We start from the raw sequence: 18,721 nt of genomic DNA on the forward strand, positions 1-18,721 counted from the left end.
AGGCTGTGAGCAGAAAGTGTAGTTTATACTCAATGGGCCAAATGGCCTCCTTCTGCACTGTAGGGATTCTATATTAGCCTTAACCCCACTAGAATTTCAAGGCTATCATAAGAAAAAATCTGCCTCAGCCACGAACAGTGAATTCCCCAATTTCTATCTTGCCTTTAGTCATTAAATTTTACTTTGGCCAAAAAGTAACCTTTCTCTACTATAAAACTTGTAATTTTGCATTCTTGAGTGTGTGTGTGTGTGTGTGTGTATATAAAAGTTGGGATGCTTGTTTACCTGATTAGATATCTTTACCTATGTGGGTTTTTAGCACCATAAAAAAAAACACACTTCAAATTTAAAGAAAGTTGGTTGGACTGAATTCCTTGCAATCCAAGCATATGTGGTTATGTGCAGACGCTGAATTAATACCTACAAGCTCACAAATTGCAAAAAAAAAATCGATCAACCGAAGCCTGGGGAAAAAAGGCCAAGTCCTGACACAAGTCCCCACTGGTTAATTCATTTTAAAAAGTCAATATACGTAAGCATTGCATAGGGGTTACTGATTAAAATAGGGGTCATTATTGGTCTGTAAAACAAAAGGATGGTACCGAAGCAAGGTGACTTCCAGTGAGCTGTCCCCGGCATACCCTCTAATCCCATCTTTTACTTTCGTTCTATGCTCTTGAAACTTAAGTCTAACTCTCTAAACTGTCTACATTTTGCACCCTCGCCTTTCCTTCTGCCCTCGGTACTCTATGGGTGGTATGTTTTGTCTATGTAGTGCACAAGAAACAGTACTTTTTACTGTATCCCAATACATGTGACAATAATAATAAATCGAATCAAATCACTCCCATAAAGCTATGGTTACATTAGTTCTGTGCTACAGTAGCATTAACAGTTCTTGCAGGTAGCCAGTTTCTGCAGATCGACAGGGGCTGGCATTTGCTACACATGACTCAGCCATCGTACTCAGAACACACAGAAAACAACATAAAGGCAGCAACAGTTGAGCATTACACACAAAAACATCTTGGTTAGACACAGCATCTCAACCAGATTCAGCATTTGAGACCAATGACACATATGGCTTTAACTACTGAATAGTTTGAGAGAGATTCCAGTTTCGCCGCCAGTTGAACTTGGTCACCAAGTCTCTGCACAACTTGTTCCAAAGCTACAAATAAAGCTTTAATTCAAACTTGGAATTAGCAGAAGTCATGGCTGTGATTTTGTCACTCCGACAGAGACATACAGGATCGAAAGAATCTTCACTAAGCAGAAGGAAACCATTCAGCCCATCAGGTCTGCACTGACTCGTTGAAAATGTATTCTGCATAATCCCATTCCCCTGCCTTATCCCTGTAATCTTGCACATTTTTCAAATATCAATCCAAATCCATTTTGGATACCTCGATCAAACCTGCCTCCACCACCCTCTCAGGAAGTTCATTCCAGACTCCACCCACCCACCAAGTGGGGGAAAAAAGTCATCAACATTATTTCCACACTCTTTTTGCCCATTATTCTGAATCTGTGCCACCTTATGACATATTCTTGAGAGGGAACAATTTCTCACTATTTACCCTGTCTATAACCCTTAGGATCTAGAATAACTGTCAGATCTCCCCTCAGCCTTTTCTTTTTCCAAGGAAAACAGACCAAACGCCTCCAATCTATCCTCATAGCTACAGTTCTTTATTGCTGGAATCAATCTTGTGAATCTCCTCTCTTTTCTCTGCAAAGCCTTCACATCCTTACTCACATATGGTCCCTAGAACTGGACACATACTAACACTGCCTGCAATACTCTCTCTTCAAAGGCAGCCCATTGTTCAGTCACCATCTTTCTGCCAACATTTGATTTCAAGTCACTTGATACAGATGCATTCTCACCTCAGAATTTGGCTTTTCCTTAATTAAATATCTCTGCTCTGGATTGCTTCTTGTCCGATTCCATGGTCAATCCATACCTTATGATACAATGATGAGTGTTCCCCAAATGCTCTCCTATTGTTACCTGATCCTCTTGGACCAATTCACTCCAAGTCTAACAGTGCCTGCCCTCTCGCCGGGCTGGAAACATACAAAATTGAGGAAGCAACAGATCATCTGCCAAGCTATATACCCTGTGCAAGGTCAATCTCTCAATGGACTAAGCTGCAATGACATCGAACATGGCAGGCTCAATAGTCTGTTTGGAAGCAGGGATTGAAAACTCCAACCCTGTATGGTTCTGACGCTTCCAACAGAGTGTTGGTCAGATTATTTTAGGTTGCTGCTAATGGCATAATTTCGATCTCAGCCAACCCAATAATATAAAAGGAAGCGATAATAGTTTGACTGTTAAATGAATGAATACAAAATTCCAAACTTGAAAAAAAAAGATTGTGCCTTTCAGCTTTTGCAAAACAAGCAGATCAAACATGCAAGAGCATGAACACATATGGAAAACCTTCGGCAGAATTAAAGGATATTAAATTTGAGGGGAACTTTGGCCTTTGCCCAGTCTTCATTACTTTATAACCTCTTGTGAAATGCAGACATGCTTAATTGCTCAGGATTTACAAAATCCTCTCAGTGGGAGGCAAAGGAAGTGATGCGGTGGGCAGGCTGTAGGCATCCACGGGAACATTGCACGGTACAGTCAATACTAGTTTCCTGCCCTCAGAAGTATGTAGTAGGTTTGTAAGACTAGGACTGGAGCTAAATAGTAAGTTGTTCCAAGACACCAAAAAAAACTCATTAGAACTTTTTTCCAAGTTTAAAATAAGAGATGGTTATACCACAAAAACAATTTGGAAGTGTGAACTGAAACTATTCTATTGAAAACTACAAACTTACCAGGTTGCTCCAAATTAGCTGAATTTGGCACCCAGCCTAAAGTTCACAGAATTCCTACAATACAGAAAGAGGCCATTGCGCCCACTGAGTCTACACTGACTCTCCAACAGAGCATCTTTCACAGGCCCACCTCCACAACCCCACATATTTAACCTGCTAATCCCCATCACCTACACATCTTTTGGACATTAAATGGGCAATTTAGCATGGACAAGCCACCTAACCTGCACATCTTTGAACCACAGCGCCTGGAGGAAATCCACGCAACACAGGGAGAATTTGCAACCTCTTTACTGTCACCCAAGGCTGGAATTGATCCTAGGTCCCTGGCACTGTGAGGCAGTCGTGCTAAACACTGTGCCACCCAATTAAAGTTGATAATACTAGTTTGCTGATCGCAGAAGGGTGAAATAAGGCCCAGGGAGAGGCGGGGGGGGGCGCGCGGGGGGGTGGTGTTGGTGGGCGGAATACAACTAGATTTGTATTCATCTAATTGTATTGTAGGTATCCCTGTTTGACTTACCACTCCGTGGATACTAGTTGAGGTCAGAATCAAATTCATCAATAATATTTACAAAGCCTCTGCACTCACCTCCCACTGTGGGATATACAGTGGAACAGCCAAAAATCTAAATACTTTCAGCAGGTACGAAAAATCCCAGCTCCCGTCAAGATTTATGTGAATATTTGCTATTCAGGCAAGTCATTAAAAAAAAGGAGATCTGGTGTTTCTGTACTGTAAGAATTTAGCAGAGCAGAATGGGCAGCACACTAGCACAGTGGTTAGCACTGCTGCTTCACAGCTCCAGGGACCTCGGTTTGATTCCCGGCTTAAGTCACTCTGTGAAGTTTGCACATTCTCCTCATGTCTGCGTGGGTTTCTTCCAGGTGCTCAGGTTTCTTCCCACAATCCAAAGATGTGCGGGTTAGGTTGATTGGCATTGTTAAAATTGTCCCTTAGTGTCCTGAGATGCTTAAGTTAGAGGGATTAGTGGATAGAATATGTAGGGACATGGGGGTAGGGCCTGGGTGGGATTGTGGTCAGTGCAGACTCGATGGACTGAATGGCCTCTTTCTGTACTGTAGGGTTTCTATGAAGAACCCATAAGTTGAGGAGAGGAGCAAAGGAAAATTAAAAACTGCAATCACAGAGGAGCAATCATTGGCACGTTCTTCTGTCTTGTTGTTAAATCCATCAGGGTTTAGATGCTTCAATCAAAAAGGTACTTCATTATCAGATCTATTTTTAAGTTCACCTTCTTAAATTTGCAAAGTGGAGAATTAAAAGTTCAATTTCATCAGATTCAAGAGGCAAAGTTTGTACACAGACCATCAAATATCCCTGCCTTGCAATGTTATGTAAAAGGTAAAAGGAAGGTGTATGAGGAATAGATAAAGCAAGCAGGGAAGCTGTATCTGTCCCATTTGCTACTCTATGGAGGTCAGTATTTGGGCAATATGGCTGAAGAAATCAAGATCCATACCATCCAACAGGATAATTTGACAAAATATTGCTTTCTCCAATTGTACAATAATGGATTATAGAATGCCAATATATTTCTGTTGCTTGAATAACATTATTAAAATACTTGCAAATACTAACGTACTTGACCAATCAGGAACAATATGACTAAATTCCAATCACCTATTTCCCTAATTATATTCAAGATTCTAACCTTTCCTGCCCTAGTAAACATACTTTAGAAAATGTCCTACTCATCTGTCTCATAAAACCTTGACGAATTGTCAAGGGCGGGCTAAACTGGACAGCCCCCAAGAATAGGCATGGAGATCATGATGCACTATTTACATCAGTAGATGTAGGCAGTGTGCCAATTTGATTTGAACAAGCCCTGTATCCGATCAGCATTAACAGTGCTGTTCACCAAATGGGCACAAGCAGAAGGGCAATATTATCGGTGGCTGGCAACATTTAAAAGCTTGCCTGCACCTCCTAAAAGACAGGTGCTGGAAATTAACAATAAGCAAATCTGACTTTGGAAACATTGAAGAATGGCGTAACATTGCAGATAGTAGGCTCCAGGATTTTCAGATGTTGCACTGAGGGCACTGGTGAAAAGGAGAGATGTCCTGTACCCACTAGAAAGGAGGCTATTCAGACTCCTGACTAAAAGCAGTGGCAGCAGCTAATCATTGAGCTCAATGTCAAGAATTAAGCTCTGAATGGAATGCGATACTGCAGGATTCTGAATGGCCTCACACAAGTGGTCAAGACATAGGATCCCGATCATGCAAAAGGAAGGTCAGAGGACATGGAGTTGGGGGTAGGGTGTTAGCGTGGATAGAGGATTGGTTGTCAAATAGGAGGCAGAGAGTGGGGGTCAATGGGTGCTATTCGGATTGGCGGTTGGTGACTAGTGGGGTGCCCCAGGGGTCGGTGCTGGGGCCTCAGCTATTTACCATTTATATAGATGATCTGGAGGAGGGAACCGAGTGTAGGGTGTCGAAATTTGCTGATGACACCAAGATTGGGGGAAAGGCAAATTGTGCGGAGGGTGTGGAGAGTCTGCAGAAGGATCTAGATAGGCTGGGCGAATGGGCCAGGAAATGGCAAATGGAATTTAATGTTGGCAAGTGTGAGGTGGTCCACTTTGGTAGGAAGAATGGTAGGAAGGACTATTACTTACGTGGCGAAAAACTGCAGCAGGCGACGGTGCAGAGGGACCTCGGGGTCCTTGTGCATGAGTCGCAAAAACCCAGCCTGCAGGTGCAGCAGGTGGTCAGGAAGGCGAATGGGATGCTGGCCTTCATAGCGAGGGGGATTGAATATAAAAGTAGGGAGGTCTTGCTGCAGCTGTATAGGGCATTGGTGAGGCCGCAGCTGGAGTACTGTGTGCAGTTTTGGGCGCCGCACCTGCGCAAGGATATTTTGGCCTTGGAGGGAGTGCAGAGGAGGTTTACTAGGCTGATACCGGAGTTGAGGGGGTTGAGCTATGAGGAGAGGCTGAATAAACTAGGCTTGTACTCGTTAGAGTTTAGAAGAATGAGGGGAGATCTCATTGAGACGTATAAGATGATGAATGGGATGGATAGGATAGAGGTGGAAAGACTCTTCCCGCTCAAAAAAGACAGTAGGACTAGGGGGCACAGCCTCAAGATAAAGGGGGGGCGGTTCAGAACGGAGTTGAGGAGGAACTTCTTCACTCAAAGGGTGGTGAATCTCTGGAATTCTCTGCCCGTTGAAGTGGTGGAGGCTGCCTCGCTAAATATTTTTAAGAAGCGGGTTGATGGGTTTTTGATAAGAGAAGGGATTAAGGGTTATGGGGAGAGGGCGGGAAAGTGGAACTGAGCCACGACAGATCAGCCATGATCTTATTGAATGGCGGGGCAGGCTCGAAGGGCCAGATGGCCTACTTCTGCTCCTATTTCTTATGTTCTTATGTTCTAAGCCGTTCAGCCCATCAAATCTGCACCAAATCTTTGACAGAGCATCTTACCCAGGCTCACCCCACAACCCTGCACATTTAGCTTGGCCAATCCTCCTAACCTGCACATCTTTGGACCTGGGGGAGGAAATCTGAGCACCTGGAGGAAACCCTCGAAGACACGGGGAGATCATGCGAATGCCACACAGTGACCCAAGGCCAGAATTGAACATGGGCCCTTAGCGCTGTGAGGCAACAATGCTAACCACTGCCACCACGCCACCCACTTCTTTCTTTTATAAGGCAATCTGTCCAATCTTGCTATTAGTATTAAGGTCAACGAATGCGTCTTCTAATGCTGTACTATCAACTACACTATACCAACTGCTCAAACCATCACATCTCCATCACTCACCCAGCAACAAATGTATCAATCAGGGCTCTTGTGAACATTCCTATGGAAAGATGGGCTGGTTAAGTGAATTGGCCATGCAAAATTCTCCCTCAGTGTAACTGAACAGTGGCAGCTAGAGTATTTTACAGTAACTTCATTGCAGTGTTAATGCAAGCCCACCTGTGACGCTAATAAATCAATCAATAGCCGAACAAAAAAAAGAAATGGCCGGAATTCTCTGACCTTACCCGTGGCTGGGATTCTCCAATCCCGCGGCAGCAAATGGAGTTTTGGCTGAGCACCAAATTCTCCATTCTCGCTAGCAGCAGTGATAGGGTGAACAGGATAGGAGAATCCCAGCCAATGAAAAAAAATTCCCTGTTTGATTCCTGTTAAGTTCCTGGAATGGCAGTAAGTGCAGTACAACTGATTTCACCATCCTAAAATGTCTCATGGCTGGGGTGGCAGAGAGAAGAAAAAGAAGTGAGCCAGTGCTCCTGTAATCAATTAATATATTCTGTGGGTGTGTGCACAGGTTCATACTGAATAAGAGCATAATTAGGCACAACTGTAAGGGTGCATACTTGGTCAAGATATTGACAGATATACAGCACAGTTACAATCATTGTTTTGCCATCAGGTTATTGCAGTTGGATTATCCAAAGCATTCTTGTTTTAAAAACTTATCGAAAGCACTCTGACATTTGGGTAAAAAGGTCAAACTGTAAGAGGTCTACCGAAGTAAAGACATGACCCAGGATGGGAAAGAATAACTCCAGCCCCATTCTGTGCCTTAAGTCATCTCAGTCAGCACAGCAATTGGTCCATCACAATTAGCTTCAGTGCTCCAAGCAGCAGGAACTCAGCAAAGTTAGAAAGTGCCTTGTTTATACATTAGTTCTGGACTGAGATATGCCATTGTTGAATTGCTTGCTGCCAAGGCTCTTTGAAGAAAGTGGTTAGGTAACCATAGCTGCCCATGGAATCAGAACCTGGATGGGGGAGTGAGAAAGAAATGGAGCACAGGGGAATGGAAACTATCAAAGTGACAAGTCAGTCATCACAGACAGGACACCAGAACAAATCCTTTTACTTATGACAGAACACGGCAGGATGATACAATGTAACTGTAGCATTAAGCTTCATTCCAAGAAGAGATCTGAATGGAAAGGCAGTACAAAGTTGGAGCTACAGCTGTGTGGGAAATACTCCGATAGTTAGGAATGTTGTGCTTCTGCTGTTGAGAAATTTCAATTTTTTTTCCTGCGTCAACCTACCATTTGTCAATGAAAAAATATTCATTAGTATTTTTGGAAAATATTTGTGTATTATTTAAGCACAACATTTCTGAGTAATTACCTCACTCTTTCGCTCCAGATTTTCTCCATTTGAACGATACAATTCAAGAATAGATGTTGAATTTGTGGAAAGCTGTGAATAAAAAGGAAATAATTAATATGCTAATCCTAATCTGATGATATTTTTTACCTTCACTCTCACACCAATATTAGAATTTCCACTTGTTATCAAGCCAGAAAAGATTAAACTCTTACCTCCTTTGCATTCAAGCATTTCAAATGACACTGTTAATAATAGTAATTTGGAGGAAACAAATATTTGGCAAATTAGAATCGTAAGCAAAAAGATTGGAACCTAATATAAATGGGCAAAGTGGAGGAGAAATATTGGCTTTTTTTCTCTCATGAAAGCTATGAGGAAAATACAAATTTTCTCATTCTTCCATTTTATTTGAACACATTTGTGCTCGATTCACAACCACGTCATTTGGTGAAAGGGTTGGGATATATCACTAAAACCAGTCACAATCTTGTCCAAAACACTGGCCAGAATTTTACCAGAATTGGGGTGGGCACGGTTTGCAGAACAGCATTCTCCATTGACCTCAGGTTGGATTTTACGAGCCTCGCCCTAGCGGGGTCATAAAATACCAGCCACCTTCTTTCTCAAAGAAAGTGACATTATAGTATGAAGAGTATTCCAAATGCCAGTTTCCAGTCAACAAGCACCCTTTCTGGTGAACCAAGGAAGAGACCAATCCAGCGGCTCACACCTAGTAGTTCAACGCTGCAGGACCTACTATAGCAGTATCAGTGAACCAACAAATTTAAAAACCTCTACTGAACACTTCCTACTGGATAAACCTCTAATTGTTCAATGAGGGAGCTTGTACTTCACAAAGCCAACTGGGAGATTTAGCGGCGATCCCTAGTGGCCTTTGTGCCCATCATAACACTAAGCCTTTTCTGTGGTTTGGTTATAAACCCAACCCTCCCTCAAAGCCTCATTCAGAAAAATAAACGCCACTGAACTAAATTGGGCTATGAATGATGTATTATTGTCACATGTATTATCATACAGTGAAAAGTATTGTTTCCTGCGCCCTATACAGACAAAGCATGTGGTTCATTGATCACAAATATTCATAAACAAGCATAGGTGGAGATGAACAAGCATGAGTACAGCTCTTGGAAAACTGCATTAGTAATGCTACAAAGTCTTAACTGTTAAGGGAATAGCTATACAATAATATTTTGTTTTTAAATTAAATAAAGGAACTTTATATGTTCCAAACTAATTTAAATTAACTGGCATGTGAAAATTATAATAATCCATCCCAATGGCAGTATGTAGGGAAAATGGCAAATTTGTCAGAAAGTGAGCTAGACTGATGTTTCTTAGTGCAGGTAAAAGAAATCAAAGCCACGTGCCATGGAAATAATTGCATTTATGGCACTTAGACATCACACCATCAATGACATTGGCAGTGCTACATGGTGTATAGAATAGCTATTTTCCTCCAGCCTACTGAGCAGATAATGGCATCACTAATATTTACTTCTTGTACATTTTATCTTCTCTCCTTGCCTGAGGGTTGCTTTTTTTTCCCCCCCAAGGATACAGATTCACATAGATCACCCACGCAATCATCCACCTAACCATTATTCACATATGAGCACTAACAGTGACTTCAAGAGAATACTTAACCTTGAAGCAAGACGATCACAACTGAACTGGGTCCTATTCTCACCCAACAGCCACATGCAAGCATTTCAGCAAGGAATAATTGAATTGGCAGCAAGAGCAGGAAACAAGGCCACCTTCTCCACCTTCCATCCGTGTAACTACGTTAAACTTCAACTTCCTGAACTAGTGCGAAACCTTTTCACATTCTGGCAAAACTGGAGGGCGGAATGGATTATCCCAATATCTTCCTATCTCGAGATCATCATTGAATTCGAGCTCAAATAATTGGAATTTAACTCTACTGTCAGAGCTCCAAGAGTCAAAAGTCAGTTTTGTGTCAACTCATTATTTAGTAGATGTGTTCCCACCACACAAAACTGCAAATAATTAGCAATTATGGCACCCTTTATAGAAAGTAGGTGTATTTCACATTTTATCCTTGAGATTTATAAATTACTTAATACTCGGGTAATTTGAGGGAGATTTATTTGTATAATTCGTTACATTGCTTACCCATTAAATTTCATTTAGTGTGTCTTTGTTATGAGCATGCCTAGTGCTTGATGTCTTTTTTTTAATTAAAAAGGTTAATTTGGCTATCTTGATGTCTGTCGGGCTTTTATGTTCCTCCCAATAGACAGACTTTCTTGATGAAGATGGGAATTAAAGATACAAAACTATTAGGATCAAACTGCAATAGAGGACATGGTGAATAAAATCATCTAGTTGCCAGTAAGTTAGCTGCTAGGATGACAAATAATTCAGCAGAATTTGAGGCCTTAGCCTCAAATTGTCTTTTTAGGAAATGGGATGCTGCATGGTCCTATTACCCTTCGTATTCAACTACTGACTACACTGGCTTTGGCAAAAATGATAAATGCCCTATGCGCCCTCTCAGGATATGTGCAACATTATAACAAAGATTTATATTCATAACCTCACAAAAACAACTAATCCTTCCTATTTGAGCCTTCAAACTAAGGTCCCCTGCTGCAATAATCATAGGTTGTGGAAATTAATATTTAATAAATACTTTATACTAACCATTAGAGCAGTGTCAACAAACAGCTGTTGTCACTCCTCGAATCTCTCACTGATACAGGTTGATTTTGTATTTTTAATGGACTGGGTATTTAAATAATTTCACAACTTGGACAATTCTACAGGCCTTCTTTGCCCTTTCAGAACATTTACATATCCTCTAAAAAACATCACAACTCCCACACTCCTGGATAATGTCCCCGCTACTGCAGAATTCAGGTTTCCCTCATGTATGAGCCATGTCCTGCACCCTTTTCCTTGATGATGAAGATGGTATCTGCCAAAAATGGATACAGGTCTCTCTCCTGCCATTTTGGAAAATCCAAGGAGTCTATGACTGTGAAAATCCACACCAGAGTTTAGCAAAATCTGTATGTGATGCATCAAATGATTTCTTCTGTTTACAAAAATATTCTTTGGAAAAAGACAAGCATAGAAAAAAAAACATTTTTTCTTCCAGAAGATAATTAGGGGCACAGACAGTTGACAGATTTACCAAGGCTAATAGTACCAGATGGTGCATAATACACATGACAAACTTGTCCAACCTTTTTGCTCGGGCACCACATTTGCACATTTTCCTCACTCAAGGAGGAGATTTCAGAAACTGAATTTTGAAAAAAATTGAGGTTTCAAAGAATGAACAACAGCTGAGCAAAAATACAGTAATGGCCTAGCAATAAACTGTTAAGTTGAAAAGGCGTAAGTAATTAAAATAACCAGCACATGAGAGTGTCAGTCATGTGGAGACAGTCACTGGAGGTGGTTCAAAAGAGGTTCACTAGATTCATTCCAGGTTTGATGGGGCTGTCACATGAGGAGCAGTTGAGTAGCTTGGACTTGTACTCACTGGAGTACAGAAAAATGAGGGAGGATTTGATTGAGGTATGTAAAATGCTCAACCGGATTGAGCATAAAGTAAGTGTTAAATCAAATATTCCACCTTCTAGAACAGTCTAGTACAAGAGGTCATAGTTTTGGAGCAAAGGAGATTCAAGACAGAGATAAGGAGCAGCTACTTCTCAGAGGATTGTGAAGCTATGGAACGCACTGCCCAGAGTGCAGTGGATGCAGGATCAATGAATTCAAGAAAGAGATTGCCCTTTATCTTGCTTTTGATTAAATATCAAATCAAGAAAAGTCAGGGAAGTGGAGTTAGGATGACGTGGAGATTAGGCATGATCACGTAGAATAGCAGAGCTAACTCAAAGGGATGAATTGCCTCCCCTCACTCCCAATTCCTACATTCCGATGTGTAGGTATGTGGTAGAGAGAGAGAGAGAAACTGGAGATTGGAAATACCTCCCACTCCCACATATTGATCATGGCAGTGTCTCTCCCCCAGGCCCAGCAGAATTTTGCTCTGCCAGGGCCCCAAACCCTACTTGAGAACCTGGGGGCTCAGGTCAAAAGTACCTGGCTGCCTGGCCTCCAGCCTCACTGTTGTTTGATTCCTCTCAGCACTCAGTAATCACTGCTCCTCCAGTCAAACAGTTTCACTCCCTCATTTGCTGCTGATTGGCTCATTCATCCATTTATCAAATACAGGAGAGAACTGGCCCGTGATTGGAGGAGCAGCTTGAAGAATAATCTTCAACTGAAATTCAGTTTAAGTTTATTTCTTAGTATCAAGAAGTAGGCTTAAATTAACATTGTAATGAAGTTGTTGAAAATCCCCTAGTCGCCACGCTACAGCGCCTGTTTGGGTTCTCTGGAGGGAGAATTTAGCATGACCAATGCACCCTAACCAGCACATCTTTTGGACTGAGAGAGAAAACAGGTGCACCCAGAGGAAACAGTCACTGATACAGGGAGAACATGCAAACTCCACACAGTGACCCAAGCCGGGAATCAAACACAGATCACTGGTGCTAACACTGCGCCATCGCTAACATGGCTTTTGAAAACTGACCCCGGGGGCCTCAGAGAGATGGGCATGCTGCATCCAGCACCTGAGCCATACATTGCCTGGTATTGCATGTCCAATCCTCCATGTTGACATTCCCCATTCCCAACCGAGTATTCAGTAAAGTACAAATCACATCTCCCCTCTCTCTCCGCACCCGCCCCCCCCAGCTCCAAAAACACAATTCAGAACATCATCAAATGCACCATCATCCAGCACCACTCCACCACACCCAATTAACTGCCTAATGTCAAACCCAATCCACAGAAACCCAGAACGTTCCAATCTGATCTTTGCACTTCACTATGGGGACATAAAGTCTGCTCTGTGCAGCATTCAGGGTGGGAAGTGAAACAACATTAAAAAAATCATTTTAACGCTGATAATTACTCTCCTGTACAGCTGACAATTTTATCCCTGATATTCACCTCCATTATTTTGCATGGAATGAAAGCAAACTGATGTGTCTACAATAGTGTTTATCTATTTGCCTTTTTTTTTTACATATGGGCAAATGTGGCACCCTTTTTAATCTAATGACACCTCATTAGCATCCACTCCTTGCCCAAGAGCTCACACATGTTGATTGGCCATTTGGATATGGTGCCAAAGAAAGACATCAATTCTGTAACTGAATCCAGAATACATCACAGCTTTTAGGAAATTACAGTTAAAATTTTATATAAATTATCCAAATGTTATTTCTTCCCCCCCTTAACATTTCTTTGGCCTCAAAAGTGCAACTTCATGCTGGTGAACTATTTCACATACGTCACCCATCTTCCAGTACTTCCAGGTTCAACAGTCAATTTTAACACCCTGGGCAAGGTTAGCTGACACAGCACACAGATTAAAATTTGTAACCGTGCTGATATTCTAGACTTGGTATCTGGGTAAGTCAATTAACAATGTCCTGAAAGGGAATATTTCAAATAGTTACTCATCCAAGACGGATTAATCTAATGTACTACTTTGGAGAATGAAATTCCTCTTAACACAAGGTGCACGGAAATGGAGTTTTTCTACTTGTTCAGCTTTTAAAATGTTAGGACCAGTGTGGTGGCAGAGTGGTTAGCACCTACTGCTTTAATGCCAGGGGACCTGGGTTCGATTCCAGCGTTGGGTGATTGTATAGACTTTGCTGTTTTCCTGTGTCTGCGTGGGTTTCCTCCGGGTGCTCTGGTTTCCTCCCACAGTCCAAAGATGTGCCCAGCCAATCACCCTAACCAAAAGGGCATGCATTACCAGGCAATCCTCCATGTTGAGGAAAGTTAGGGTGATTGGCTATGCTAAATTGCCCCTTAGTATCCCAGGATGTGCAGGTTTAGGGGGATTTGTGATGTAAAGATGTGTGGTTACAGGGTTAGACTGAGTGGGATGCTCTATCAGAGTGTTGGTCCAGACTCAATGAGCCAAATGGCCTCCTTCTGTACCATAGGGATTCTACTCAATGTTTTCAGGGAAACACAACTCCACATTTGGGTATATTAGGAGGGAGGAGATAAAATAAAGCCTGACCACAGCTGAATTGTCATTTACCCAGCACAAGTTGCACACCATTGACCAATGCAGATAGGGAGTGTGCATATTCAACAAAACAACAATACAAATGATCAGACTTAGAGATCTTTGGATAGAGTGCAGACTTCAAATGTAAAAGTGGTTACCCATCATTCATGGAGCACCTAGAAAAATGTCCTTTAATAAAAAGAAAAAAAGAGGTCCACTGTGAATGATGCAGAACATCTGTATACACAATCTGACTTGACCCAATAACCCAATGAAATTGCAAAGGGGAAGGAATGAAGGTCATTCATAAAAAAAAAACCAAAGAGAAGAAAACCTAAAGTGAAGTTTATTTATTAGTTTTTCAAACTGGAGGCCTGTGACCAACAATCTGCCTCAGGGATCAGTGCTGGGCCCACTGTTATTTGTCATTTACATTAAATGATTTGGATGAGAATATAGGGGCATGGTTAGTAAGTTTGCAGGTGACACCAAGATTGGTGGCATAGTAGACACCAATCTACTATGGTGTCTACCATAGTAGAAGAAAGTTATCTCTGATTGCAACGGGATCTTGATCAGTTGGGCCAGTGACAAATGGCAGATGGAGTTTCATTTAGACAAATGCAGGGTGATGCATTTTGGTAGATTGAACAAAGCAGGACTTACTCAGTTAACAGCAGGGCATTAGGGAGAGTTAGGCAACAAAGATCTGGGGTACATATTTATAGCTCCTTGAAAGTGGAGTCATAGGTGGACAAAGTGGTGAAGAAGGCATTCGGCATGCTTGGTTTCATCAGTCAGAACACTGAATACAGGAGTTGGGACATCTTGTTGAAGTTGTACAAGACTTTGGTAAGGCCACATTTGGAATACTGTATGCAATTCTGGTCACCCTATTATAGAAAGGATATTATTAAACTAGAAAGAGTCCAGAAAAGATTTACTAGGAGGCTACTGGGACTTGATGGATTGAGTTATAAGGAGAGACAATAGACTGGGGCTTTTTTCTCTCTAACATAGGAGGCAGAGAGGTGACCTTATAGGGGTCTATAAAATAATGAGGGTCATAGACAGGGTGGATAGTCAATATCTTTTCCCAAAGGTGGGGGAGTCTAAAACTAAAGGGCATAGGTTTACAGTGAGAGGGGTGAGCTACAAAAGTGTCCAGAGGGGCAATTTTTTCACAGAGGGTGGTCAGTGTCTGGAACAAGCTGCCAGAGGTAGTAGGAGAGGCAGATACAATTTTATCTTTTAAAAAGCATTTAAATAGTTACATGGGTACAATGGGAATAGAGGAATATGGGCCAAATGCGGGCAATTAGGATTAGTTTAGGGGTTTAAAAAAGGGCGGCATGGACAACTTGGGCCAAAGGGCCTGTTTTCATGCTGTAAACATCTATGACTCCAGTCACAAGAGGGCTTACATTAACATTACTGTGAAAATCCCCCAGTCACCACACTCAGCACTTGTTTGGGTACACAGAGAATTTAGCATGGCCAATGCACCTAACCAGCATGTCTTTTAGACTGTGGGAAGAAACAAGAGCACCCGGAGGAAACCCATGCAGACATGGGGAGAACGTGCAGACTCCGCACAGCGACCCAAAAGGGGAATTGAAGCCAGGCTTCTGGTACTCAGACAGCAGGGCTAACCACTGTGCCAAGAATGGGCATGGGTCTTTCAAGGGATATGCGCACATAGTAGAGTACTGAGTGAGGCATGAAGATCACTGTATCTTTAATTATCTGTTTTCTTAAACATTATTAAAACACAGAACTTATGTAATATTCTACAACGTTTATCATTCAGATATGTATTTATGATTCCTAACTGATTTGAAAAGGAGTTCCTAGAAACCCCAAAAACTTTGGCAATCAATGATTGAGATAGACGTGAATGAGAAATATCAGTACTTAAATAAGGAGCTGATGATAACGATGCACTGAGTTTGCCCTCAAACAATCTGCAGCTTCAATGCTTTCAGGTAAACTACGCAGAAGATTATTCAACAGGTCACTTAATGCACATCGCTGCTTCAAACCCTTCTGCAAGATGAGCAATGTTCCCACCACTCATGAATTACTGAATACTTTATGCTGAGTAGCACAAAGGGGTAGCACGGTTTCTGAACTACTTTTCCATCTCCTATCTCTCAGGAGCCACCTGTTCAACCCATTTTCACCCTTGAATAGGGGATGACCAAATGATTCTCAAGTTACAGACACTTTGTAACTGAAGGAACAAACCGATTTTTGACGATGGTCACACACACCATTCATACATTTGATATATTTTTCTGCTGAATTCCATGCGATGTTACAGATGCTCGAATGATCAAATGGTTATACTCAATAGCAATATGCAGAATGTCTGCTAGAAGACAAAATAGTTGCCACAAGACTTGCCATGGTGATACTATTCATTGAATCACTACACAGTGTAGAAGGAGGCTGTTCGGCCCATCGAGCCTGCACTGACAACAATCCCACCCAGGCCCTATCCCCTTAACCCTATGTTTTTACCCTGCTAATCTCCCTGATTCAAAGGGGCAATTTAGCATGGCCAATCCACCCAACCCACATCTGTGGACTGTAAAAACTGGAGCACCCGGAGAAAACCTACGTAGGCACGAGGAGAACGTGCAAATGCCACACAATCACCCGAGGTCGGAATTGAACATTGGTCCCTGAAACTGTGAGGCAGTGGTGCTAACCATTGTGTCACTGTGCTGCCTTTCAAAAGTGTCCTTTTCAAAATTGATGAGCAGGCCTCAAGAGTTTCATTTTGCTCTGTTAAAGCACCAACTGAGGCAAACCCTCAAGATTGCTTCCTCTGTTTTTTTTTACATGCACGGCCATATTACAGTGCACACTTCCCATTTGTAAATTACACCGAAAACATGGCCATTCAAAGGAGCTCTCCGAAACATTCTTCCAACAAAACGTAGCCAAATGTTCATTTACTCGCACACTCAAACAGACATTCCAGCAACATTAAAGTTCATTTGTCAATGTCACAGTTAGGTTTAGATTAACACTGCAATGAAGTTACTGTGAAAATCCCCTATAGTTACTCCTCAGATCTATAACATTATTGTTTGCCTGCAAACAATTTTATGCACTTGTAACGCTTCAAGCAGATGGATGCTGAAGTCAAAGAAAATAAAGACAATTAAACCTAGTGAGTTAGCACTATTTCTTCTTCCTAAACTTAGTCAAAGCACAAAATCCAGTGCAGAATTATATGCAAGCCTGACTTAGGATACCACCAAAACTCAAAAGAAAACCAAAAACATATAACATGCAAGTAATACTGGAGTAGTATCAAGGATCCAACACTCAATAACAATGTCATTTGGGAATTTGGCATGTCAGCTACGACTTTCACCAATTTAAAAGATGCACCATGAAAAGCATTCTTTCCGCTGTATCACAACTTGGTATGGTTCCTGCTCTGCCCAAGACCACAAGGAACTACAAAAGGTTATGAATGTAGCAAACCAGCCTCCATTCCATTGACTCTGTTTACACTTCCAACTGCCTCGGCAAAGCAGCCAACATAATTACGGACCCACGCACCCCGAACCTTCTCTCTTCCACCTTCTTTTATCGGAGAAAGATACAAAGGTCTAAGGTCACGTACCAACTGACTCAAGAACAGCTTCTTCTCTGCTGCTGTCAGACTTTTGAATGGACCGACTTTGCATTAAGTTGATCTTTCTCTACACCCTAGCTATGACTGTAACACTACATTCTGCACTCTCTCATTTCCTTCTCTATGAACAGTATGCTTTGTCTGTATAGCACACAAGAAACAACACTTTTCACTGTATGCTAATACATATGACAATAATAAAATCAAATCAACTCCTTCTGTCTTACTTCCCATCTTAGTTTACCCCCAAACACCAGCAGGATCAGGAATTTAGATAGCTTGAAGAAAGAGCAATAGTGGAATCCCAACTATACAATTGAGGAACAGCAAGTGGCTGTGGTTGCACAGAAGCAGGAACTTGCTAGCCAAAAGGCCAACTCACATCCTTCTGCAACTGCAAAGCCCAGACAACCAGACTTCCATTGGATTTCCACATAAAAGAGGTACTCTCAGGGAAGGGTTGTCATCTGGAGATCTTAGATATTGTGTCGGACAGGCAGCCTGCAAGCTGTGGCAGTGACAGAGACCAGCAGCTAGACCTCTAATGATGAACAAGTGTTTATCAGAGCTCCATTGGGAAATAAAAGGCAACTCCCTAAACATCTGCGGCAAAGCATTTATTGGAAAGCTAGCTCCAATTTAGAGTATTGCTCATCAATGTTTAAGCTGAAACATTTGAGGCCTTTTGCTCAATTATACAAGATGTTCTCAACAGGCTTAAAGTGTAGATCAAAAGAGACGTGAAACAGAACTTCACAACTCCTTCTGTTGCCCCAAGGGGTGCACTTTCACAGATCAATGAATATTTGGAGGTAGTGCCCAAAACCCAACATATAGCTGGAAAAAGCATGGCATTGCCACATCTCATCCTGTCCCACTGCTAAATACAGTAAGAAGTCTCACAACACCAGGTTAAAGTCCAACAGGTTTATCTGATAGCAAATGCCACAAGCTTTCGGAACACGCTGTTCCTTCATCAGGTGAGTGGAGAGTCTGAAAACTTGGTG

The 18,721-nt window shown here is 41.9% G+C and overlaps 1 protein-coding gene across 5 annotated transcripts in view; it reads right to left on the reverse strand.

Annotated features, from left to right (window-relative positions):
- Positions 1 to 18,721, reverse strand: part of LOC145342237 (Krueppel-like factor 8) — a 174,392-nt gene that overhangs the window by 141,714 nt on the left and 13,957 nt on the right. For all 5 annotated transcript variants that reach the window (XM_080187620.1, XM_080187619.1, XM_080187621.1 and 2 more), the window contains one exon: positions 7,978 to 8,049. In XM_080187620.1, coding sequence (XP_080043746.1) covers positions 7,978 to 8,049 — 72 coding nt within the window. The remainder of the gene's footprint in view (positions 1 to 7,977; positions 8,050 to 18,721) is intronic.

This window comes from Carcharhinus amblyrhynchos, chromosome 4, assembly GCF_965287045.1.
Source record: "Carcharhinus amblyrhynchos chromosome 4, sCarAmb.v2.hapA, whole genome shotgun sequence".
Lineage (NCBI taxonomy): Eukaryota > Metazoa > Chordata > Chondrichthyes > Carcharhiniformes > Carcharhinidae > Carcharhinus > Carcharhinus amblyrhynchos.